The sequence below is a fragment of the Acanthochromis polyacanthus genome, chromosome 7 (genome assembly GCF_021347895.1).
Source record: "Acanthochromis polyacanthus isolate Apoly-LR-REF ecotype Palm Island chromosome 7, KAUST_Apoly_ChrSc, whole genome shotgun sequence".
NCBI lineage: Eukaryota > Metazoa > Chordata > Actinopteri > Pomacentridae > Acanthochromis > Acanthochromis polyacanthus.
In genome coordinates this window covers 33,315,204-33,340,181 of record NC_067119.1, presented here as the reverse complement: position 1 = coordinate 33,340,181, position 24,978 = coordinate 33,315,204, and the positions used below count along the sequence as shown (strand labels likewise).

Below are 24,978 nucleotides of genomic sequence, written 5' to 3'. Positions count from 1 at the left end.
AAAATTTGGTGAAAATCCGTCCATGACTTTTTGAGTTATGCTGTTAACAGACAAACAGACACACACACACACACACACACACACACACACACACAGACGGACAGACAAACGGCATGGCGGAGGTATGCGGTCTCCGAGTGCTTTTCTAGTCTAAATATGGATTTATGTCTTCACAGCATCTGTTTCAGAAGACTATCGTGTGTCTTGAGTAGTTAACCACACCTGACGAATGTCAGCGGGGTTACTGCATTCGGTACGGTATCTGGCTGGGTAAGTAAGTATAGTGCCTTGTGAAAGTATTCGGCCCCCTTGAACTTTTCAACCTTTCGCCACATGTCAGGCTTCAAACAGAAAGATATAAAATTTTAATTTTTTCTCAAGAATCAACAACAAGTGGGACTCAATCATGAAGTGGAATGAAATTTATTGGATATTTTAAACTTTTTTAACAAATAAAAACCTGAAAAGTGGGGCGTGCAATATTATTCGGCCCCCTTGCATTAAAACTTTGTAGCGCCACCTTTTGCTGCAATTACAGCTGCAAGTCGCTTGGGGTATGTCTCTATCAGTTTTGCACATCGAGAGACTGAAATTCTTGCCCATTCTTCCTTGCAAAACAGCTCGAGCTCAGTGAGGTTGGATGGAGAGTGTTTGTGAACAGCAGTCTTCAGCTCTGCCCACAGATTCTCCATTGGATTCAGGTCTGGACTTTGACTTGGCCATTCTAACGCCTGGATACGTTTATTTGTCAACCATTCCATTGTAGATTTGGCTTTATGTTTTGGATCATTGTCCTGTTGGAAGATAAATCTCCGTCCCACTCTCAGGTCTTTTGCAGACTCCAACAGGTTTTCTTCCAGAATGCTCCTGTATTTGGCTCCATTCATCTTCCCATCAATTTTAACCATCTTCCCCGTCCCTGCTGAAGAAAAGCAGGCCCAAACCATGAGGCTGCCACCACCATGTTTGACAGTGGGGATGGTGTGTTCAGGGTGATGAGCTGTGTTGCTTTTATGCCAAACATATCGTTTTGCATTGTGGCCAAAAAGTTCCATTTTGGTTTCATCTGACCAGAGCACCTTCTTCCACATGTTTGGTGTGTCTCCCAGGTGGCTTGTGGCAAACTTCAAACCAGACTTTTTATGGATATCTTTGAGAAATGGCTTTCTTCTTGCCACTCTTCCATAAAGGCCAGATTTGTGCAGTGTACGACTGATTGTTGTCCTATGGACAGACTCTCCCACCTCAGCTGTAGATCTCTGCAGTTCATCCAGAGTGATCACGGGCCTCTTGGCTGCATCTCTGATCAGTCTTCTCCTTGTTCCAGGTGAAAGTTTAGAGGGACGGCCGGGTCTTGGTAGATTTGCAGTGGTCTGATACTCCTTCCATTTCAATATGATTGCTTGCACAGTGCTCCTTGAGATGTTTAAAGCTTGGGAAATCTTTTTGTATCCAAATCCGGCTTTAAACTTCTCCACAACAGTATCTCGGACCTGCCTGGTGTGTTCCTTGGTCTTCATGATGCTCTCTGCACTTTAAACAGAACCCTGAGACTATCACAGCGCAGGTGCATTTATACGGAGACTTGATTACACACAGGTGGATTCTATTTATCATCATCAGTCATTTAGGACAACATTGGATCATTCAGAGATCCTCACTGAACTTCTGGAGTGAGTTTGCTGCACTGAAAGTAAAGGGGCCGAATAATATTGCACACCAGTGGCGGTTTTTCACGGAGGCCAAGGGAAGCCTGGCTTCCCCAAAAAATATGCAAGAAAAGAAAAATATAAATCATCTTCACCACTATGTATTTTATGTTTTATATTTTTGTCATTCCTTGTTGTCAAAACACTACATCAGGCATTTCTGCTTTGTGAGGAGCAAAACAGCGCCCCTCTTGTCAAGCTCTTTTTGTGCATTACACTACGTCTCTCATGCCCTCTGCGCTGTCTGTCTGTTCAGAGCACAGGCTGTATATATAGTGGACGTAGCATCTGGCTCCAGAATCGAAGCCAACCCGGAAGTGTCAAAAACTTGCAATATCTCGCCGTCCGCTAGGGTTGGCTCCAAAAAGCTTTTGCTCCATAGACCCCAATTCATTTTTGGAAAAAATAAAATTTGATAGACTGATTTTCCACAGCTCATGATTTTTTCCCCGTTAGTTTTCATGGTCAAAATGAGAGATCAGGTGGCCGATCTTAAAATAAATCACTACTGAATTTTAAATAAATCGTTAAAGTTGGCGGAGCCAGGGGGCGTGGCTATACTTGATAGACAGCAACAGAAGCCTCTGCGGTAAAATGTGGGCGGGATAAGAGAGTCCTCAGCCAATCCTGCCCCTAGTTGCTCTCCAGTCCAGTCTGTTTGATAACGCTTTTTACGTCACTGGCTCCAAAAAATCCAAAACGGCGACCAGGAAGTAGCAAAATCCGGGCTTCATTTTCTTGGCGCTGAAACCAACGGGTGACGTCACGGTTAGTTTACGCCTGGTTCAGAGGCGAGCTTCGCCTTGCCTCCCTTAGAGAAAAAAACAGCCCGTATTAGCCAATCAGATTGAAGCAAGGCTCATCGCTTAATGGTCGATGCATCATTAAAAAAAAACATAAGGGAGGCCAGATCAAATCTGGCTTCCAACCAATCACAAACTGTGATGAACAATACCCACACTAATGCAGCTGTCCCGCCAGGCGCCAGCAAGCCCACACAGCAAGTATAGCCATCAAGCTAGCCAGAGAATGGATGGTGACAGGGACCTTGAGTTTCTTGTAAAAAATGACTTCACAAAACTTCCTTTTGAAGTTCAACTACAAGTCAAAAGGGACGGTAGGCCAACTCCAAAGCTCAATCTAACTAAGTGTAGAGCTAATGGAAAAGCTCGCTCTTTTTGTGAAGCTAACTATGCCAGAAACGAGTGGCTAACGGGAAGTGCCAAGCTTAACCAGCTTTTCTGCTGGCCATGTCTCCTATTTGACCGGTCTACTGGCTCCCTGAACAACCCCTGGAGCACTTAACCTCTTTTTTTTTCACTGAAATGAATGAGAAGTCGGTAGAGTAAAGGTACTGTAACAGTAGGCTGATTTGTTTACATGAAAATAACAGTTAAAACACAGAATCTAATTTGTTGTTCACACTGGCTTCCTCGGTAATTTTGGTCACGGGCCGCCACTGTTGCACACCCCGCTTTTCAGTTTTTTATTTGTTAAAAAAAAGTATAAAATATCCAATAAATTTCATTCCACTTCACAATTGTGTCCCAATTGTTGTTGATTATTGACAAAAAATTTAAATTGTATCTCTTTATGTTTGAATCCTGAAATGTGGCGAAAGGTTGAAAAGTTCAAGGGGGCCGAATACTTTCGCAAGGCACTGTATGTATGTATGTATGTATGTATGTGGCTATGTCCGGTCCGATATCTCTGCAAGTGCTGAAGTCAGGATACTCAAACTTGGCACTGGAGATCAGTCTAAGGTCCCCTGCTCAGTTGTGGAGTTACAAGTCAGCAGATCAAGTAGGAAGGGAGATACGTACGATGATCAAAATTGATACATATTGCGTCATTTGTATAGGGAGGACAGGGTTTTCGCCAGTAGAGAGCGTGGTTCTGCCCTCTACTGGGGGCTCGTCTAGTTAACCACGCCCGACGGGTACGTCGGCGGGGTTATTGCATTCGGTGCGGTATCTGGCTGGGTAAGTATGTATGTATGTATGTATGTATGTATGTGGCTATGTCCGGTCCGATATCTCTGCAACCGCTGAAGTCAGGATAATCAAACTTGACACTGATCAAAATTGATACATATTGCATCAGTTGTATCGGGAGGACAGGATTTTCGCCAGCAGAGGGCGTGGTTCTGCCCTCTACTGAGGGCTCATCTAGTTTCCAGTTAAATTCAGACTGATGTGTCAAGATGCGCCGCAGACTGTTCTCCATCCAGGCCAGCAGGGGGCAATAGCGGCGCAGCTCCCAGCGGCAGCCTCTTTCAAGCAGCTGCTTCTCTGTACAAGGTGCGGCAGAGGAAAAACAGAGACGGGACATCATCGCTAGCTAACGGCTAGTGCGGCTGACGTTTATTTTTTATAGTGCCCATTTCACATCAAAAGCTGACATTTGATGTAAATAAAATTAAAACTGCGATGTCTAAGTAGCTTACTGGATTATTAAAGGAGTTAGCGAGCAGCTAAACAGTAGCAGAGCCACACTAACATCTTTACCTTTAGCCGGAAAATTAGCGAGGCTAACAGTAGGTAGCTAATGCTAGGATAGCTAGCGGGCTAGCTTTCACAACTGTGTTAACGCCAAAACCTAGATTTGAGTGAGTCGATTTTATTAAACGCGACGCTTGCAATGGCTGATGTTGACAAGCTCAACATAGACAGTATCATCCAACGGCTTTTAGAAGGTAAGGGAATGTTAAATTATTACATAATAGGCACTCCTCTCAGTATTTGTAAGCAGCTGGGACAAACAGTGGCAGTAGATGGGCAGCTATCCTTCGCTCTTGTGTCTATGTAAAATTATTAGCAATAGTTGCGAACTAACATATTTTTTATGTATTATTAAACGTTAGTTGTCACGTAATGATCCGCTTGGTTGGTAATGTTTCTTTACCTCAGGGACATAAAGCACTTGGACAGAAACACACTGCGGAGTCCGTCGCGCCATAAACACCGATCAGGCATAACATTGTTGCCCAACAAAATCTGACTCCAGATTTTATTTCATATCATACAATCTGCACAGTTAACTCAACCTGCATATTTCTGTTAAAGTCCTAGTTTTGAAATAGTCTCTCTGTTCTTAATCTCCCATACTGTGATCATTTAGCCCCTTATTTTATTATTCTGTTCTTACAGAATGTAATTTACTCGTTTTTTTTTTTATTTTTTTTTTTAAAACTTGTGATTTGGTGTTTTAGCTCTTGTAGCAAATAATTTCCCAGGTGTGGGATAAGTAAAGAAATTCAATTCTATTATATCGTTAACTGGCCCAATAAAAATAACAATAACGCATGACTTTATACTTAAGAACTAGACTTATATTAAAGACTTAATACATAAATACCAGACATATTTTGATGCCATATCTTGCATTCTTAGGGGAGTCCGAATTTAAGTAAGGAGATATAACGTTTTCTCAGTGAATAATTTTATTATTGACACGTGTAGAACACTGATGGAATATGAACAATATTTGGCAATTACACCCTGTCCTGTCCTGATGTCCTCATAGGAGTGAAGCTGAGAGTAGTGTTGAATCTCCCCCGATGCCATTTAGGGTGCGCACATACGGATGAGAAGAGGAGAAGAAACATGTTGTCACCTAATCATATTTAACAGGAAAACATGTCTGCAGTTCGGTACTTAATCCCATTTAACCCGAAAACAACAGCAAAAATAGTAAACGTACAACAGAAAACCCGTCAAGTGGCCACAGAGTTAAACGTAAGTCGCGCACGTTCACACGAAGGGGGAGTCAGATTTTCCGGGGAGTGTGAAAATTGCACAACACCGGTTTACAACTGTTCCTTCCTTGGACCTCTTTTGATAGATACTGACCACTGCAGACCAGGAACAACCCACAAGAGCTACAGTTGTGGAGATGCTCTGACCCAGTCCCCTAGCCATCACAGTTTGGTCCTTGTCAAACTGGCTCAAATCCTTACGTTTGCCCATTTTTCCTGCTTATAACACGTCAACTTTGAGGACAAAATGTTCACATGCTGCCTAATATGTCCAACCCACTAACAGGTGCTATGATGCAGAGATAATCAGTGTTGTTCACCTGTCAGTGGTTATGCCTGATTGGTGTGTCTTACTGTATGTTTGTCCCACACAGCCTCCACATAAAGATACTATAACAGACATCAAATACTTAGCTTGAACAGCATTTATCTATAATCTTTGCTGATTCTTGTTTGTGTTTTGTCACTGCAGTCAGAGGAGCAAAACCTGGCAAGAACGTGCAGCTGCAGGAGAATGAGATCCGCGGATTATGCCTCAAGTCCCGGGAGATCTTTCTCAGTCAACCCATTCTGCTGGAGCTGGAGGCCCCTCTCAAGATTTGTGGTAAATAGGAAATCACATCTATTTATCTGGATAGATAGGATCAACAATCAACTCAATTTAGATCCACGGTTTCATGAGAAGCATTTTTTGGTTTCATTTTTAAATTTCACTGGCAAGATAAATTATGACTCAAAAACAAATGCAGTCTGGTTTCAATATAAACATCTGAACCTCTATAGAAACTACACTATATAGAGAACTCAGAAATGTCTATTCTGCAGTATGACACAGTTATGATACCATAAATCATAGAAAAGAAAAAAAACACAAGTTTAATTACTCTACTCACAATAAGTTAGGGATATTGTTATTTGCATGCGTGCTTTGCCTATTTGGTCTGAATTTTAATGAAATAACTAATAGTTCCCTTTGATATTACTATTAATGAATGAGAAAAAGCATCATTTTCATCAGTGCAACAGTTACCCCAGCAATTTAGACAATAACAAAAATAGCCCCAAATAAGCAAAATTGACAAAGTCAGTAGCGGGTGATGTCGTTCTGAGGCAATGCGTTCCACTCCTCTACAAGTGCTACACGCAGTTCTGCCAGGTCATGTGGGGGTGAGGTACGAGCGTCCAGTCGCTGCTTCAGCTGGTCCCGGATACGCTCTTCAGGGTTCGGGTTCAGGTCAGGGGACATTGCTGGCCATACCATATGAGGCACTCCAACTTCCTGAAGTCGAGCTGTGACAATTCTGCACCATGTGGTGGAGCATTATCATCCATGAACAGAAAGTTGGGGGTGTGCTGGCAGAATTTGTTTATGATGATGGGATCTGTGATGTCTCAGAGGTAAGAACGTGCAGTGAACGAGTCCTCTACAATTACCAAATCTGTTTTGTGCTGACTGGTGATGCCTGCCCAGACTGTTGCACCTCCTCCACCAAAGCGAACCCTGGGGACCATGTTGACCTCGGCGTATCGCTCACCTTGCCTTCTCTAGCAATGCTGATGACCATCATATCTGTACAAGGTGACCCGACGCTCATCAGTGAACAGGACGGTAGACCACTGCTGCATTGTCCAGGTCACATGGTCTTGTGTCCACTACAAACGGTCACGGCGGTGTCTTGGTGTCAGTGGAGTCACCTGCAACGGTCATCTGGCATTCAAGCCAAAGCGATGGAGTCGGTTGCAAATGGTTTGTCTGGAAACCCTAGTACCCCTCACTTCTGGTAAATAGGCCTGCAGCTGTGTAGCAGTAGCATAACGGTGTCTGAGTGCATAGGTCCTTAGCTACTGGTCATCATTGTGGTCTATCACTCGTGGGGCTCCACTCCTGGGTCTGTCACCAACACTGCCTGTAGTTCTGTGTCTTGTTGCAAGTCTGCTGAAGACACTTTGAGACACACCAAGTTCACGAGTAACATCTGACTGCCTGCTGCCAACCTGAAGACGCGCTGTGGCCAGGTGGTGCTGCTTGTTCATTAAGTGAGATTGTGTGTTCATGGCTGCTTGAATGATGAACTGGGAATGAATTAGTGATAATACCAGCTTTTTATACCCCCAGAATGTTGAAATTGATGCCATACTGAAAAGGGTTGCCTTTTTGTATTTTTGGTATTGGCCACAATGTCATATATAATATATAAGGTGCACTGTACACAGTGAGACCATTACGTGGAAAACACAGAATGAGGTGTGTCTAAGCACCCTAATACAATTGCCTCCTTACCCCAAAATCACTGAAGTGAAACAAACACCTTATGTATGAAATCCACTGAGGACCTCACAATGTCCCTAACTTATTGTGAGTAGTCTAGTAGTGATTATTTATTTATTTTTTTCCCACAAAAATGTAAAAACCTGGAATCGACATGTTCAGCATTTCTTCAAGTGCCTTACGGTGTTCATAACAGTGCTGGAAAAAAAGTGTATTATTTATTTATTACTTGTGAAATTAGTCCATGTAAATGGTTTTGGCAAATTTTTAAAGGGGACACAGTACAATATTTCAGACAAAATATGAAGATTTTAAGCTTATATTTGGTCAAGTTTTGTGATGAAACGGTGCATAATAGATGTATATTTCAAAGACTGTCAGAAAGTTGAAAATGTAACTGTCCTTTCTGTCAATACAATTCCTGGCTCTGATAAATGGTCTACATTTCTGTTGTGATATTGTGTCTTTCAAACCTTGTGGATTTTGGGGTTCAGCGAGTTAATTTATCTCCCTCCTTCAGGTGACATCCATGGCCAATACTATGACCTGCTGAGGCTGTTTGAGTACGGGGGCTTCCCTCCAGAGAGCAACTACCTGTTTCTGGGTGACTATGTGGATAGAGGGAAGCAGTCTCTGGAAACTATCTGCCTCCTGCTGGCCTACAAAATCAAATACCCTGAGAACTTTTTCCTGCTGAGGGGGAACCATGAGTGTGCTTCGATCAACAGAATATATGGTTTCTATGATGAGTGTAAGTAATGTATATTGAATTTAATGGCAAAAATGTTTGACTGGCTCCACAGTTTTGTTTTTTCAGTCCAATATGTGTGTTAACCCTTTACGCTTCAGTGCGTCGTAGGTATACCGCCGGCGGTACACCTACTAATTTGCATAGGAATTTCAAGAATGTCCGACGGCTGCAAACACGATTATACAAACACTATACGCCGATGGAAAGCTTAGATTCTCATGAATCCGCCGGTATAAACCACTTTCAGATGCGATTACCACAGCGGGTGAGAAAAACACATTTGTCCGACAAAAACGAATATTCATCCATCCGTTCTCTATACACGGCTTCAACGCACACAGCGCGACTCACATTTCCGGGTTCATTACTACACACAAAAAAAAGATTCCACAAAAAACGGCCATAATCCAACCTTTTACATCCAGACGACACAAGCCAGTAAACTATTTTGTCCAAAACATGTCCTGAAGTCGGTATAAAATCCCCGAATCGGTCATTTTCAAGGAAATGCACCTCGTGATGCCCGTCCAATATTCCCTGTATTTTTCGTAATTTTTTTTTATTTAAAAATAGAATATTAGCGATTTTTTGTACTGAAAACGGCTGGAATTGACTGAAGCTTAAAGGGTTAAGTGAACTTAATAGAAAAAATTGGAGTGTTTGGTTGATTTAGCAGCTTGGGGAGCTTTACAAATGTGCAGCAGCAGAAAATGTGTTCATAATTTTATCAGATAACAGGAATTGAAATATATTTTCTTGTCTTCTCATGTTAGGTAAAAGAAGGTACAACATCAAACTCTGGAAGACCTTCACAGATTGTTTTAACTGCCTCCCTATTGCCGCCATTGTTGATGAGAAGATCTTTTGCTGCCATGGAGGTAGATTCTTTAAAAACATTTAAGTGTGGCATTGTATAACTATTTAGAATGCTTTACACATTTCTATGAACTCCGTTGTGGTTTATCTGTATGCAGCATGTCAGAAGTAGTCTAGCTTTGTTATCAGCCACTCTGATTTGTCCTTGAGAAATTTTATGTTTGCAGTTTGTCAAGAGGCCCACGTGTAATATTTACCGACCTCAGTACCAGCATGTTTATTTGTAAATGTACTTTGTCGTTCCATTTAGGACTGTCTCCTGACCTTCAGTCCATGGAGCAGATCAGACGCATCATGCGTCCCACTGACGTTCCTGACCAGGGTCTGCTGTGTGATTTGCTCTGGTCTGATCCAGACAAGGATGTTTTGGGCTGGGGCGAGAATGACAGGGGTGTATCTTTTACCTTTGGCTCAGAGGTGGTAGCCAAGTTCCTGCACAAGCATGACCTGGACCTGATCTGTCGTGCCCATCAGGTAATCACAGTCACTTCTATCATTATGAACAGATACGTGACTGTGTGAAATGGGTGTGTAATAGAACATCATGTGATATGCTGATAACACCTGATACAAAGACGTCACTATTATGCAATGAACTGGCACAGTGACTGGACAGGGTTGTTGATCTTTTTGGTTTGTGGCCCTTCAAGACAAAGCCACATTTACTTTTGACCCTTGGTCACTGCATGCGTTTTTCTAGTGGTTGTGACAAGCTCAGCTGAAGGATTTTTTTGGTGTTTTGTTTTGGGGGGAAAAAAAAAAGCAGACTGGAAAAGAGATAAAAAAAAAAAAAAATCCAGTGATCCACAAGAAAATGTCTGAAAATTGTACACTGGACTTTGGCTAAAATATGTTTGTTGAGCTGCAATGATTAATTGATTATTTATTACCTATGAATTAAACATCAACTATTTTAATGTTGAACACTCACTTTGAGTATAAATGACAGTAGAGCAAATGATCTGAAAATCTTTGGGTTGTAAACAAAATAAGACTTTTAAGGATGTCTTTTTTCCCCACCTTTTTTTTTTCAATTTAATTTAATTTTATTTTTACAATTTATAATCCAACAACAAATCTGTCAATCCAGAACATAATTGAGCAACTAATGGAAAATGAAAGTAACTGTTAGCTGACTGTTGGTTGTACTAATTGTGTATCCCTAATCCTACGTATGAATCCTGATCCATGAGGTTAGAAACAACTGCACTTGACAATATTTAACACTGTTTACATCCTACAAGGTACAGATAAAGTTCCTTCAAGAAATGCTCTCTGAAATGTATAACTGTGTCTTTTCAATCTTTTATTTTCTCGCTGGCAGGTTGTTGAGGATGGATATGAATTTTTCGCAAAGAGGCAGCTTGTGACTTTGTTCTCAGCGCCAAACTATTGTGGGGAGTTTGACAACGCTGGTGCCATGATGAGCGTGGATGAGACTCTCATGTGCTCTTTCCAGGTAGCATGCCTTTCTATTTGGGGAAATATGATTTACACTTCTTTGCACTGCAGTAGTAAAACATTGCCCATTCGAACGAGAAATGGAAGAAATATCTGAGTTGCACAATCACGACAACAATACTTTGACATGTTCAATAAAATGTCATGTAGTGTTGAGATACATATGAGAAAATAGAAGAAATTTAGGAAAATGTCAGATGATGTGAATAATATAAATTTTAGATAGGGAAAAGAAATGCAATATCCTAAAAATAAAACATATAAGCTGAATGCAATTAGAAATATAGTTTATTGTTAAAATAGATCTGGTAACTGCTACAGACCTGTCGTGTCAGAATGCTGAGGCTGCTGATTTGGCGTTCATTTGAAAAAACAATGTTGTTTTTGATCTTACAGCTCCACCAAGTGATTTGCTAACTGAGTTGCAGTTTTCTTTTAGTTTATCTCTTTTATATTTGGCAGAACTTAGTATTTAGGGGCTTTTTTTTTTTAGCAGAAACGAATAGTAGTATTTCTAATTATGTTTTCATTATTGTGTATTTGTAACTAAGCATTGTTGTGTTTTTTTGTTGGCATTGAACAAACCCTTCATGTCTACATAGGGAGCAGGTCCTCTTTCACAGAACCTGTCATGTTGTGGCGCCTTGTTTCCACTGTAGTCCAGGACTGACAAAAACTGGATGTAGTTAAGGCCTTTCACATGTTTGCTTTGAAGTGGCAGCCACTGTAGACCCTTCTGCACAACCACACCCTCAATTCTTGTTGCCATCAAATGTAGCACACCTTTCATCCAACTGATTTTAATTCATCTAAAATTTACCTACAAGAGCACTCGGATGGCATAGTCCCACACCAAGGCCAATGCATTATTTCATAATGGGTTCTTGTAAAGCTTCAATTTTTGCATAACCTTGCTGACAAACAGAACTGAAACATAGAATTTTTGAAAAAGTTATCAAAATGGCAGAATGTTTTTAGTAAAATATGAAACTCCTTGGTGAAATATTTGTGTAACATTTTGCAGGTTTCCCATTTAACATTTTTGACTGTCTGTTTTATTTGCAGATTTTGAAACCAGCTGAGAAAAAGAAACCCAACGGCAGCCGTCCTGTGACTCCTCCCCGTAACATGGTCACCAAGCAGGCCAAGAAATGAGTGGGCGGGTGGGGGGCAAATAGCTGGAGTGTGACTCCTCTGTTCTGCTCTGTTCTTCTGCATTTGAGGGATTGGTTATCCTTCATGCTGCCAATACTGAAAAGATATCCACTCCTACTCGATGAAAGCAAAATATTTTGTTGTTTTGTCCACAGGGGTAAATTGATATGTCACCATGAAAACCTCAGGTGTTTTGCACTCCATTTTGCAGCTAGTCTTTGCCACATATGACTGTTCAATCAGGAAAAATGTAACAATATGGCTACTTATGCACAGGAATGCCTTGTTTGAAGCTGTGCACAATTTTTCCACTTTCTTTCATGTCTTGTTCATTTGTCATCTTTTTTCTCACTGTCAGTAATGGATATTAATGGCTATAAAATTATGGGGGAAAGTCACAAACACCTGTTTACTTCCGTAAACATTATTTACAGTTAATTTACTGTCAGTGTCATAGGATATTGACTACACTGCATCACATTTTTAAGCAAGTCTTGTGCTAAATTAAATGAATAAAGAAGCACTCTTGTAATGTCTAAATCTTTCTAATAAAGTTTGAGTGTATTTTAGGGGGAATTCGTATCTGGATGTTGTTTTTGGATTTTTCAAAATGAAAAGTTAGAACTGCAACGCTGCAAGAATAAAGAGGCCTCCATTTGTCAACACCCACAAGGGGGAGACAAACTATACTGGAAATTTCTTGTCATCCAGTCAAATGGATGAAAATGTGTTAAATATTAGAACTGACAAGTGGTCGAAGAATAATAGCGTTTTATTTTTTTAATCGGAACTGGGTATTTTCCTTGATTAACATTCCCACATAGAGGTGAATTTTTATGAGCCGTATTTATCTTTATGCTTCAAATAGCCATTTAAAGTTAATTTGCGCAGAAACACGTAGATCTACCCGTATAATCTATCTGCACTTGGTTTTATGAGTTGTAAATGAGGAAAGTTGGCAGAACGTTTTATTTCCATATTAGGAAACGTAGATTGCATAATGATGTCTGACGTCAGAGCAGTCACAAGACTGTGCAGCAGAGTGAGGCGCGAGGCCACCGGAGCGTCTGGTCCACATTTTGTATTATGTAGCTTCTCGGAGCAGCAGTGGCACTATGGCCGCCGACAACCAGCACTTACGAGTCTTCTGGCACGGAACAGGCGGCTGTTTTCTGTGAATTTCCTTCAGTTTTCGCGGCTCAGGAGTCACTACCCGACACGGTCTGTTATTACACCAGCGGAAGGCATTGTCTATGCGTGCGTGGCGGCTGTTGTTGTCTGGCAACGTCTCTAGCCTCGTTAGCACAACTAGCAAGTCAACACTGTGCGCTCACGTCGACGCTAAGCTAGCAGAGCTGCTAGCTTGGCCGGTTTGTTTTGGTGGGAGCTGGTGTGTAGGGGATGTTGTCCGTATTGTCGTACGGTAGACTGGTTGCCAGAGCTGTCATCGGCGGACTTTCTCAGACAGACAGCCGCGACTACAGCCTGGTGACAGCGAGCTGCGGCTTCGGGAAGGATTTCCGCAAAGGCATCCTAAAGAAAGGGATGTGCTATGGGGACGACGCGTGCTTCATCGCCCGCCACAGATCAGCCGATGTTTTGGGTGAGTGCCTGCTTCTTTGTGGAAACATTAACCGAGCAATGCGACATCAGTGTGCGTAACACCGGCTGTGACGCGAATGGGGGGGGGGGGGGGGGTCAGGGTCAGCCTCTTTATCCTGAAGCTCAAACACCTGATACCAAGGATGGGTTAGAATAAATTACAATTCAGAAGAGTCCAGTCAGTCATAACATTGCACGTATATTTGTACTTAAGTATGTCTGCCTTTTGTATTGATTTCCTGCAACATCCCTTTTACATCTTTCAATTTTTGTAGGCTTGAACATGAACTTCACCCTTGGTTTACAGTGTGTGGAAAAAATCATCACATCAGGCTTAAAACGAACCTGAGTTGACCAAAAAGCTGTACATGTTGACATTCAGGCAGCAACAAAAATGTGTGCAAAAACGCTACACAGCTATATAAAATCAATTTGTACAACCAAATATAATAATATAAAATTCTACAACAAAGCAGAACAATAACCTTGATTTTTTTTTAATTATTTTTTTTTAGAATAAATGTAAAAACTATTAGGGCCATAAAGACCAACAAAAAGTAACTGAAAATATGTATGTCTTGGGATTTTTCTTGAAAAATGTCAATGGAATAGAAACATTTGATTTAAAAAGAAAAGCAGTCCCCAACATTGAACAGTTAACAGCAATTGTTGGGCAGAGAGGTTCTGAAATGTACCCAGGGGCCAACCTTTATATGGCTGTATAAATGAATATAAGAACCCTAAAATATTTTTTATGTTCTTTATTAATATTCTGTGTGGCAGTTCTCCTTCCACCAGTGTCTTAAGTAGTCAAAAACAATGCAGACTTTAAAATCTGCTCTGCTGGGGGTTGATTAAAGTGACTCCTAAGCACAGAAGCTTTGGTCCTATATAAACAACCTGTTATTTAAGACCTCTGCAGCATCCGTGCCGCTCTGCCTAATAAGTTAATCAGTTGATCAAGACACCCCAATAAATGTAGATATGACTACATCCTTTCATGAAGTTGGTGAAATTTTTGTTTGCAAGTTTTGTTTGTTAGTTGCAAAGTTGTGGGACAGATTCCAGCAGGCCTATGTGTCTGTTCTGGCACCGGGTGACGAGACGCAGCGGGCCATCCTTGTATGGTCAGTGGAGCAGATGCTGGCGTCCTGGGAGTAACAGACTAAAGTTTCCTTTCTAGGAAAATCTTGGACCTGACTAATTGTTCCTATGGGAACAAGAGGTCTTACTGAAACAATATGAGCAGAGCAGGTTTCTGTGATGAATGAAGGCTTCAGTTGTGATTTTTATGCATTCTATTAAGGTTTTCAATGAGCGAATGGTGTGTGGGTTTTTAACACAGAGAGAGAATAATATCTTAGTAAGATTAATGAACTGAATTGCAGTAGCTTCAAAAAGAGTAACAATGTGCAGTTACTTGAATGTTTGTGAATGATCAGATGGACTCTATGGCTATCAATATACTGAAGAGTAATTGAGACAGACAGGTCAAGATTAAATCCTGTAGGTAGGATTTCGGATGTAGGCTGATCTATCTAGTCTGTAACAATTCCTTGGTTTCTGTCTTCCCGTACTGGATGTCCTTTTTGCATCTCGCTGAAAGTGCCCATTGTTTTTCCTCACTGAGCAGCTGTAAGACATTGTTCATTAGTCTCACTTGTGAAACACATCTGAGGACTGTCAAAAATGATATCTGTATTTCAGTGCTTGTTTCAACTTGAAATCTTTATTGTCTTAATGGGAACAATTAGCAGCATTTACTACATCACAGAATTAGTAGAAACAATGAGGGAAGATGGGTTGTTGAGCTGTAATAAAGGACAAGTAATTGATTGCAATCATTAAACCAACACCTGTCTGTTTCTAGGAGTGGCAGATGGAGTAGGTGGCTGGAGGGACTATGGCGTGGATCCGTCACAGTTTTCAGGCACACTGATGAAGACATGTGAGAGGCTGGTGAAGGAAGGACGCTTTGTCCCCAGCAACCCTGTGGGAGTCCTTACGACTAGCTACTACGAGCTACTGCAGAACAAAGTGCCCCTACTGGGTGAGTGAAACCAGTGGAAATAGGATTTTAGTATGTAGAGAGCCATGTATGTGTACTTTCACTGGTTCTATCGACACATTTTCAAAGATTGCATGCTATTAATGTATTGTAGAATACAATTTTGTTTCTAAAACAAAAGAACATCTGTAGCAGCTAAACATGCTCTGTTTATTTGTATACAGCTGATGTTATTATTCTGTGTGGTAGGATGACGACAATTGCCTCTGTTCTACCATGTAGATTATTGTGTGTACCTAATATAACACAGTAAGGTGTGATTTGGCTCTAGCTATATTTTTTAAAGTGTTCTCACACAGCTGTACACTCTATGTCTGAACTTCCTACTTATTGTCCCTCACTTGGTTTAAAAGTTCAGTAAACAAATTTGGATCCATTCCATGCACTCTGTGGGACAATAGATTTTAATCATTGCTGTGTCGAGGCATACTGTGCCTGCCAGTGGATATGAGTTACTCTATCTGGGGGTAGGTTGTTTGTTTCTGTCTATTCAGTTTAGTGGTGGCTGGATACAGAGTTTTCATCATGAGTCAGACCAACCACATCCCATTAAGAAGTCCCGGGAATGCCCCAAGTCCCAACCTGCCCCATGCAGTTCACTTTCAGAATCCCTTTCCTCCTTTGCACCGTTTCCCGATAACAAAGCCTGCGTCAACATGTAACATCAGTGAACAAATGTGTTACGACCACATCTCTGTCTCTGCGAGTGTTAGTACTTTTCCATCCCGTTATCACATGTGCAGCAGGGGAAACAACACTGTATTGTTGTTCCCTTTACGGCAGAGGGAATGTTCTTGAGGCCGGCAGTGTGTGTAATTGTACTGCTGTAGAGAAAACAGAGAAGAAAGGGAGTGAGTCACAGTGCATGAGGGGTTTTGAAGGTTGATCCCAAAGAGCATATTTTGGTTTGCCAGATGAATCACCAGCAGGGTGTGGCCACACACTGTCTGCCTGGTCCACCAGCTCATGTTTCTTCATCACATCTCGCATGGAGCTCTAAAAAATTCTTAAAACTGCTCTGCAGATTGCGGTATGTTAAGTTTGTGTATTCAGGTTAACCTCATTAATTAAGCTCCAAAAAGCACTTCAGATGGGGGCCAATTAATATAGTCATATCCTAAGCTGTGGAACTATAGAAATACTGCAAGAAAAATAGTTTCTTGGGTGCTAGCAGTTTTCTTTTCATATGAGCTTTTGTTTTTTAATTAAAATTATTATTAGAAGAAATCCAAATTCACATGCAAGATATTTCTTAATTATCGACTCTCTTTCAGATAAGATATTTTGATGTGTTACAGTAGGAAAAGCACAGCAGTAAATAATTAATGAATGATGGTGTTGTGTGTGCTGGCTCATTGTCACGCTGTTTAACAGAGCTCAGCGATTGGTAGTATTATTAGGAACACTGTGAACACTTTTCCTAAAGCTCCAAGTGTCTTCTGTGAAAATGACAGCTACGGTATTTGTTCTGATTCACTTCTGGCAATGATGGATTTTTAGTGAAGTTTGTAAAACACATTTGTGAAATGACTACAGATGTAGCGTTGCTGTCTGCGATTATTGCCCACTGCTATAATTTCAGATGTGCTGTGCAACACTGAATGAAGAAATGAAATAAACTATTTTAAGCAAATAGTGCATGAATACCCAAGTAATTAAAATGAGATAAAATTAAAGATTAATTTCCCCTGGTGCTCCCTCTACAACACCTTCCACTACACATTTTCCTCACTCTTCTCTCCTTCATCAGTCAGCCTGCTAGCTAAGTCACAGTCACCACCTGATTGACACCAATTAACGTGAGGAGAGCTAACTTTTAGCTGTCTCTTCATCTGACTGACAAAATTTTTACATGCAGTGTGAATGTATTGCTCATGTAAATAAAATGATTTTCCTTATACATTACATTTCAGGCATTCTTTTGAAATGTGCTAATTGCACATGTTCATATCGTAATGACAATAAAACTACAATTTGTCAGTAAGAACTAATATGATGGCAGTTCAGTGTTATAGCAACTTTTTAAAGATATCTTATTAGTATATAATTAAAATGCAAATTTATGTTCAAATTATTTCTGTCAATATCAGCAAGAACCCCCATATGACAGGTAAAAACAGTACTATATATATATATTCATTCTTAATAAACATCAGAATGATAAATAAATGAGCTACCAGGCAGGGAGTTCTTACATTGTACCACCTGATTAACTCATGTACAATCCAGATATACAGTGGGTACGGAAAGTATTCAGACTCCTTGAAATTTTTCACTCTCTGTGTCATTGCAGCCATTTGCCAAAATAAAAAAAGTTCATTTTATTTCTCATTAATGTACACTCAGCACCCCATCCTGACAGAAAAAAAACAGAAATGGAGAAATTTTTGCAAATTTATTAAAAAAGAAAAACTGAAATATCACATGGTCATAAGTATTCAGACCCTTTGCAGCGACATTCATATTTAACTCACATACTGTCCATTTCTTCTGATCCTCCTCAAGATGGTTCTGCTTCTTTATTGGAGTCCAGCTGTGTTTAATTAAACTGATTGGACTTGATTAAGAAAGGCACACACCTGTCTATATAAGACCTTACAGTTCACAGTCCATGTCAGAGCAAATGAGAATCATGAGGTGGAAGGAACTGCCCAAGGAGCTCAGAGACAGAATTGTGGCAAGGCACAGATCTGGCCAAGGTTACAAAAGAATTTCTGCAGCACTCAAGGTTGCTAAGAGCACAGTGGCCGCCATAATCCTCAAATGGAAGAAGTTTGGGACGATCACAACTCTTCCTAGACCTGGCCGTCCAGCCAAACTGAGCAACGACGGAAGAAGAGCCTTGGTGAGAGAGGTAAAGAAGAACCCAAAGATCACTGTGGCTGAGCTCCAGAGATGCAGTCGGGAGATAGGAGAAAGTTCCACAAAGTTAACTATCACTGCAGCCCTCCACCAGTCGGGGCTTTATGGCAGTGTGATTGTAGTGAGTGTACATTAATGAGAAATAAAATTAACTTTTTTGATTTTGGCAAATGGCTGCAATGACACAGAGTGAAAAATTTCAAGGGGTCTGAATACTTTCTGTACCCACTGTATTTCAGTCCAGAAGAAGCCTGTCAGTTGCAACTTAACAAGATGGTAGCCGGTGATGTAATTGACCCATCAGAGATTCCACCCACAGTTCAGCACACATGCAAACTGTGAATTACTTAAAGTTTAGCCATCACAGAGTGAAATATAGTTTCACTACCGGCTATTTTAAAAACTAACCAGCATGGAGTCCACCAACAACGCCAGTGCCCCCTCTCCCAATTTTAAACAAAGTGATCTATATCTACCATAAAATTTAATTGGTTCCACCTCTCTTCCAACGTAGATGAAATGCAGCGTGGTAGTCTTTTTGTAATCTTGTTTACAGAAAAAAACACAAGACAGAGAAACAGCGCTGAAAACATATCTTGGCTCCAACAAGGAATAATTCCCTCAATCCTGAAGCAGAGTTGCAGTGACAAGTTCAAGGAAATTGTGTATTTACATGAATGTAACACATTAAAAGCTGACTGTCATGAGATTATTTGTCCGCAATGTGGGTTTTGTAATCAATTACACCTCATGATGTAGTCCCCCAACAACAATATATCTGGACTGATTGATTGATTCCTGCAGTACTGTTTCATTTAGACAGGAATGCTCAGTAGTTTAGTTATGTTACCTAGCCCTTGTAGACTATATTTGCATTGTGTTTATTTTTTTTATTTATTTTTTGGCCTTATTATACAGGAGAGGCAGACAGGAAAGTAGGGAGAAGAATGGGGGAAAGACCTGCAGCAAAGGGCCGTGAGCTGGAATCAAACCCAGGCTGCTGTGTCGAGGACTATAGCTTCTGTTTCTGGGTCGCCCACTCAGCCAGCTGATCTCTCTGGATGCCCTTTTGCATTGTATTTTAGGATATTTCAATGCCTTCCTTAACATTCCCATTGAAAGTACAAAAGTGTGTGTCTGTGTATATCTGCAGGTAGCAGCACGGCCTGCATCGTGGTTTTGGACCGTCAGAGTCACCGGCTGCACACGGCCAACCTGGGAGACTCAGGGTTCCTGGTGGTCCGGGGAGGAGAGGTGGTCCACCGATCAGATGAGCAGCAGCACTACTTCAACACGCCCTTCCAGCTGTCTATCGCTCCCCCTGGCGCAGAGGGCGCTGTCCTTAGTGACAGGTGAGCTACCAAACATTCAGCCCCTTGTCCTTCTGCTGTCCCAAACATATTTGGATTAGTCTGTAGGAGACTGCAACTGCAAGGGTGTTTGAACTTCATAGTTAAATGAGAGGAACTAGTGTGTTCTGTACAGCAGATGTAATAAAGCTCTTCGTGTCCTGATAACAATACAGACCACATGCTGACCAAACAAAGACGATTAGATGTTACAAACTCCACTGAAGAACATTTTTTGTGCCTCACATGGAGCAGTGTTTAGTGAATGCAGCCACTGTATGTGCTGAGCTGCAGTGTAACAGTGTGTCAGGGGCCACGTGCTGCCATGTCTCGTTGCTGTGGCGTGCCAAGCAGCAGCACAGTAAACGTCAGTAGAGGGCAGGACAGGCACTGGATGTTTGCCAAGCTTTCCCTCTTACCCAGGTCAAAGTCTGTGTGGGCTGATGGACAAAATGCAGAATCTGCAGCCAGTCCTCAGCAGCAGCCTCAGCCACCTTTTCACTTGGTCATCTAGACTCAGACAGATTATTTTGAGCCTCTTAAAAATCTTTCTCAAAAATTGATGAAAGATGAACTTCAGCTGTAAGTTGCCAGTGGTACATAATGAGAGTATTTTCTCTATTTCTTGTAAACAACCTGAATCCAGTTTTAACCATCTTTTTATCAGTTCCAAAGGTTTTAAAATTCTGTTTCTTTAATTTTGAGCATTTCAGTCGCTCAGTTGAAAGATTTACTCAGAGTGATTTAAGCTAAGTGCAGCTAGAGATTAAGCTCCCAATTCAAGATCACTAACACAGCAACCAATAGAAAAGTGTGCAAGGGTCAAAACTGAAGTGCACTAACAACGTTCCCTCCTGTGGCAGCGGAAATGGCTCCTCAAAAATATCACTTGGATTACATTGAAGTGCTAAGGAAGTACAGCACCTCTGAGAACGGTGTTTTCAACATGCAGCCAAGTGCTTATATATGTTAACATTGCACATTTTTGTTTATAATTTGGCAGTAATGAATCTGCTGAGATTCATTTTCATGCTTGGTTATGTATTATTTGTCCTCCAACGTGGCGATTATGCATAACAGAAACATTGCATACTCATAACAATCCTTCAGAACCATAAGCCCGTAGGTTTTGCCTCTAGCCTGAGGATTAGTTTCATAATTACACCTAAAGATAAGATGTTTCAGAGCTTCAACTTCATGATTATTTCAGGTGTTTGTCCTTGATGGCATTTAAGAAATGGCTTAGTTTCATGGGTATGATAAACAGTGAATGAAGAATACAAACATGGATGGCAGTTCATTTCAATGGCAGCTGCTCACCAAGTACATACAACAGAGAAGTTCCTTATATTTCCACCTATAACTGGGTGCTCATAATGTCTACACTGTTAGTGTCTTCCTGTGGTGCTACCCAGATACAGGGAAAAGCTTCACAGAGAGAAGTGCACTATTAGTGCTATAAAATTTGCAGCACAGGACAGTCTGTTCCGGGAGGCTTTGGCTCCCTATGTCATGATGCAGTCCAGACAGTTTGTAATGAATAACTTTGATGACTGGGAGGGATGATGATGATGAATGCATGCATCTTCCTAGAAGTGAACTTGACACTAGCCGACTAACTTGGTTCCTGCCTCTCTGTATTTGTAGCACCCACTATCATAGTTGTAGCACATTCATCGGAACAGACAGTCCATTCCATAAACTTCATGTGACAATTCCTTCAATTTATCTTCATCCTGCACATGTGATTATGTTTCTATAGTTGAGGTGAAAGATCAGTAGCAACTGGGAGTCTATCTTCAGTAGCTCTGAGGACATTTTGCTCTAAGGAGAGCGCTGTGCTGTGCTGTGCTGTGCTGTGCTGTGCTGTGCTGTGCTGTGCTGTGCTGTGCTGTGCTGTGCTGTGCTGTGCTGTGCTGTGTATTCCTCAACCTGAAGAATACTGTTTAGAGCCGGGGTCACCAACCTTTTTGAAACTGAGAACTACTTTAAGGGTACTGAGTAGTATCAAGGACTGCTTGTTTGATTCGTACTTCCTAGAATAACAAACCTGCACAGATCACCTTTTAGTAATATGTAAAGAACATGCTACTCACATGATAGATGCGGGTGAGTAGTTGGACCATTTCGGCTACCTCTGGTTTAGAGGTTAAGTTCGATCCATCTGGCCAGACAGGACAAGTTCTGTTCACTGGGCAAAAACACTGTTTAGTTCAGTTAAATGACTAGAATTTCTGAATGGTGTTAACTTTGTTTCTGGATCTGCAGTCCTGACGCAGCGGACAGTTCCTCCTTCGATGTCCAGCTGGGTGACATCATCCTTACTGCCACTGATGGACTCTTTGACAACATGCCCGATTACATGATCCTGCAGGAGTTAAAGAAACTCAAGGTAAGTCACATACATGTGACATACTGCTGGAAGTGGATTCAGATATGTGTTTGGAATAAAAATTCAATGTGGGCTTGGCTTTTGCTCCTCAGAATACAAACTATGAGAGCATCCAGCAGACAGCGCGGAGCATTGCAGAGCAGGCCCATGTGCTGGCATATGACCCCAACTACATGTCGCCTTTTGCACAGTTTGCCTGTGATAATGGACTGAATGTAAGAGGTAAGTGCTTTAATTTAAAGGCTAAAAAACACTATTTTTGCTTACCACCATTCTAAACTGGTCACCATATTCTGCCTGTGCAGGAGGAAAGCCAGATGACATCACAGTACTGCTGTCCATAGTAGCAGAATACACCGACTAGAGTGTGTGCCAAGCTGCGATGGGGGGCATCTGCCTCTTCAGGCGATGGACTGCTTTGATTCCTGCTGGCCAGGATGTAGGACTGATGTCTGATGCTTCCCCCACTTCCACAGGCTCTGCTCTGCCTCACCCCACAAGCTGACTATCACCCTCTTCTCTCCCCTGAAGACTCCTGCATGCCCACTTCTCTGTGACTGTGCACATCAGAGAATGGCCAAATAAAGCAAACTAGAGGCCTAACACATCCTCTTGGCCAGGCTGCAGAGTTGGCATCTTTGCAGTGTTCCAGTGCTCACTGGATAATCCTATTGGCTGGGATCAGCAGGCATTGGGCACGTAGGAGATGAAGCTCCGATCTCACGAGGATAAGTCTTCTTTCTCTGATAGGCGGTTTGAACTGGGAGGAAGTTTCTGAGACAGAGGCAGATGTAGCCAGACAGAAGGTGTTAAGAGTGTTAAAGTGGCCGCCTGCTGGGCTGCCGGAAGGGAATGATTCAGTCCATCAGTGGTGTCAAGAAGGGAACTGCACAGGAAATGGCAGCATTGGGGCTCAATAAATGGGCTGCCTTGTGCAAACGGATGTTCTTAATGATACAGTGGTAGTTGGAAAACCTTTATAAAAGGTCCTGGAACCTTGTATGTGGGTGCAGGGAGCAGATGATAACTGGTGTGCTGTTCTGGGATGTTTTGTTAAATGTTTGCAAAAAAAAAAAACAAGCATATGGGACATTTATACATCTGTAGTTAGTTTCTTGGGGCAGGTCAATCCAATACAGAGAGTGGCAGCTGCCTTTTCCAGACCAGTGCAATTCAAGTCTTGCATATATTTTGTTACATAATGGGAAGAGTATTTTATACTTCACAAGCCTCTCAATACTTATATATTGTGTCAAACTGATGCCCTCCCTTTAATCTCACAGCTGCTGCTGAAGTCTTGATTGTGAATACATGTGAAGTGTGTTTGAATATGTGTGATGAATGCTCTTGTGCTCGTCAGCGTGTCTGTTGATATTTAATGTCTATGAAATGGATATGAAGGCTACAGACTTCTCCATATCCACTGGGCTGAATTGGTCTCACAGCCTTAAACGCACAAAGATTAAAGAGCATATCTGATAAAAGCTCAACAAAGTGATAGTTGGTCAGTTGACCAAATGTATTTTTGTAATTTCTTTGTTCAGTGGGGTTGTTCACTGCATTGGAGTAACTTAAACTGTTGTTCACAATCAGCATTTGCTTCTCTTGTTTCTCCCTCTCCCTTCTGCTCTAGAGCTCCAGTGGCACATTCATATGTCAGGTCACTGCAGGTTTCATGTGAAAAATGGTCAGTATGTTTCCATTACATCACGACAGATTTGTACTCTGAATCTTCTGCAAGTTTTACCCACAAAAGTTGTCTCAGTAAAACACAGATTTTGTGTAATGGCATTATGATGTGCCTTGTATCAGGTGTCGTTGATACTGGCAAACATGTCAACAATTCTTAAACACCCCCCAACTATGTGCCAGATACTGAGCACAAAGCTTGAAATAGTTAAGTAGCCATAAGAGTCAAAATGGCTTTCCCATCATGCCCTGCTGTCTTAACACAAGGTTTTTTTCACCTCCAGTATGCCGAACCCGTTTTTCCCTCCTGCTTCTCTGCACTCAATCAGGAGCTTAGGAATAGTGATAAAGCCATCCCACGCTTCAAAAATCCTCCCCATCACTGTTTACAATCTGCACAAATCTTAAGGACTATTTCCCTGCTTAATCTGACAAATTCTCCATAAAGACTGCAGTGTTAGGTGTCATTTTGAAATGAAGCTGATGGGCCTAGAAGAACAGATGGATGCAGAGCAACTAAGGGTCAAAGTGTGAGTTGCATTATAGCACTGAGGACAATCTAAGCAGCCTTAAAATGATAAAGCAGTTCTCCCAGTCCTTTTATCCGACCACTGTTAGCTTTGTGGTTCCTGCTTCCTGACTCACAGATGGCCGGACACTCTTCTTTTTCATGTCCCATCAACTTCATATTTCAACCAGAGCATCTCTCTCTCTCTCTCTGTCTCTGCCTCTCTGTCTCTCTTTCTCTCTCCATATACAGTTCAATGCAGATGATCTAAGCTCTGTGGAAAAACATTTTCAATTCTGTATAATATTTAAATAAAGACTATAGTATTTATTATTCTGCTTTATTTGATGGCTGCACGAGAGTAATCCTGCTGTTGGTTTGGTTAAGAACAGTATTTGGCAAGCTCTGCGTGTTGAATAATACACTGCAGAGGCGTTTTCTTCACAGGTGCAGCCTGGATGCCTCTCGGGCTCTATTTTCCCACCAAGGCATTATCACATTTAGCACTGCATGCAGAGTGTTTACCTCAG

General features: G+C 41.5%; 2 protein-coding genes across 2 annotated transcripts; both read left to right on the top strand.

Annotated features, from left to right (window-relative positions):
* Nucleotides 1-4,015: 4,015 nt before the first annotated feature.
* On the top strand, nt 4,016-12,554 carry ppp1cc (protein phosphatase 1, catalytic subunit, gamma isozyme). Its single transcript, XM_022201691.2, has 7 exons — nt 4,016-4,404; nt 5,939-6,070; nt 8,256-8,486; nt 9,260-9,364; nt 9,613-9,836; nt 10,687-10,821; nt 11,889-12,554. Exons 1-7 carry the CDS (start codon nt 4,350-4,352, stop codon nt 11,976-11,978), a joined length of 972 nt encoding a protein of 323 aa, XP_022057383.1. The 5' UTR covers nt 4,016-4,349; the 3' UTR covers nt 11,979-12,554.
* Nucleotides 12,555-12,997: 443 nt separating this feature from the next.
* Nucleotides 12,998-24,781, top strand: pptc7a (protein phosphatase targeting COQ7 a). The gene is made up of 6 exons (XM_022201690.2): nt 12,998-13,581; nt 15,451-15,630; nt 19,664-19,862; nt 22,128-22,251; nt 22,344-22,473; nt 22,557-24,781. Exons 1-6 carry the CDS (start codon nt 13,380-13,382, stop codon nt 22,613-22,615), a joined length of 894 nt encoding a protein of 297 aa, XP_022057382.1. The 5' UTR covers nt 12,998-13,379; the 3' UTR covers nt 22,616-24,781.
* The last annotated feature ends 197 nt before the right edge of the window (nt 24,782-24,978 follow it).

Excerpts from the sequence above, each read along its gene's own strand:
- ppp1cc (XM_022201691.2), top strand. The coding sequence starts at position 4,350 with ATGGCTGATGTTGACAAGCTCAACATAGACAGTATCATCCAACGGCTT. Across the intron at positions 4,405-5,938 it reads CATCCAACGGCTTTTAGAAG|TCAGAGGAGCAAAACCTGGC; the intron begins GTAAGGGAATGT and ends TTGTCACTGCAG. Across the intron at positions 9,365-9,612 it reads GATCTTTTGCTGCCATGGAG|GACTGTCTCCTGACCTTCAG; the intron begins GTAGATTCTTTA and ends CGTTCCATTTAG.
- pptc7a (XM_022201690.2), top strand. The coding sequence starts at position 13,380 with ATGTTGTCCGTATTGTCGTACGGTAGACTGGTTGCCAGAGCTGTCATC. Across the intron at positions 13,582-15,450 it reads CAGATCAGCCGATGTTTTGG|GAGTGGCAGATGGAGTAGGT; the intron begins GTGAGTGCCTGC and ends GTCTGTTTCTAG. Across the intron at positions 15,631-19,663 it reads GAACAAAGTGCCCCTACTGG|GTAGCAGCACGGCCTGCATC; the intron begins GTGAGTGAAACC and ends GTATATCTGCAG.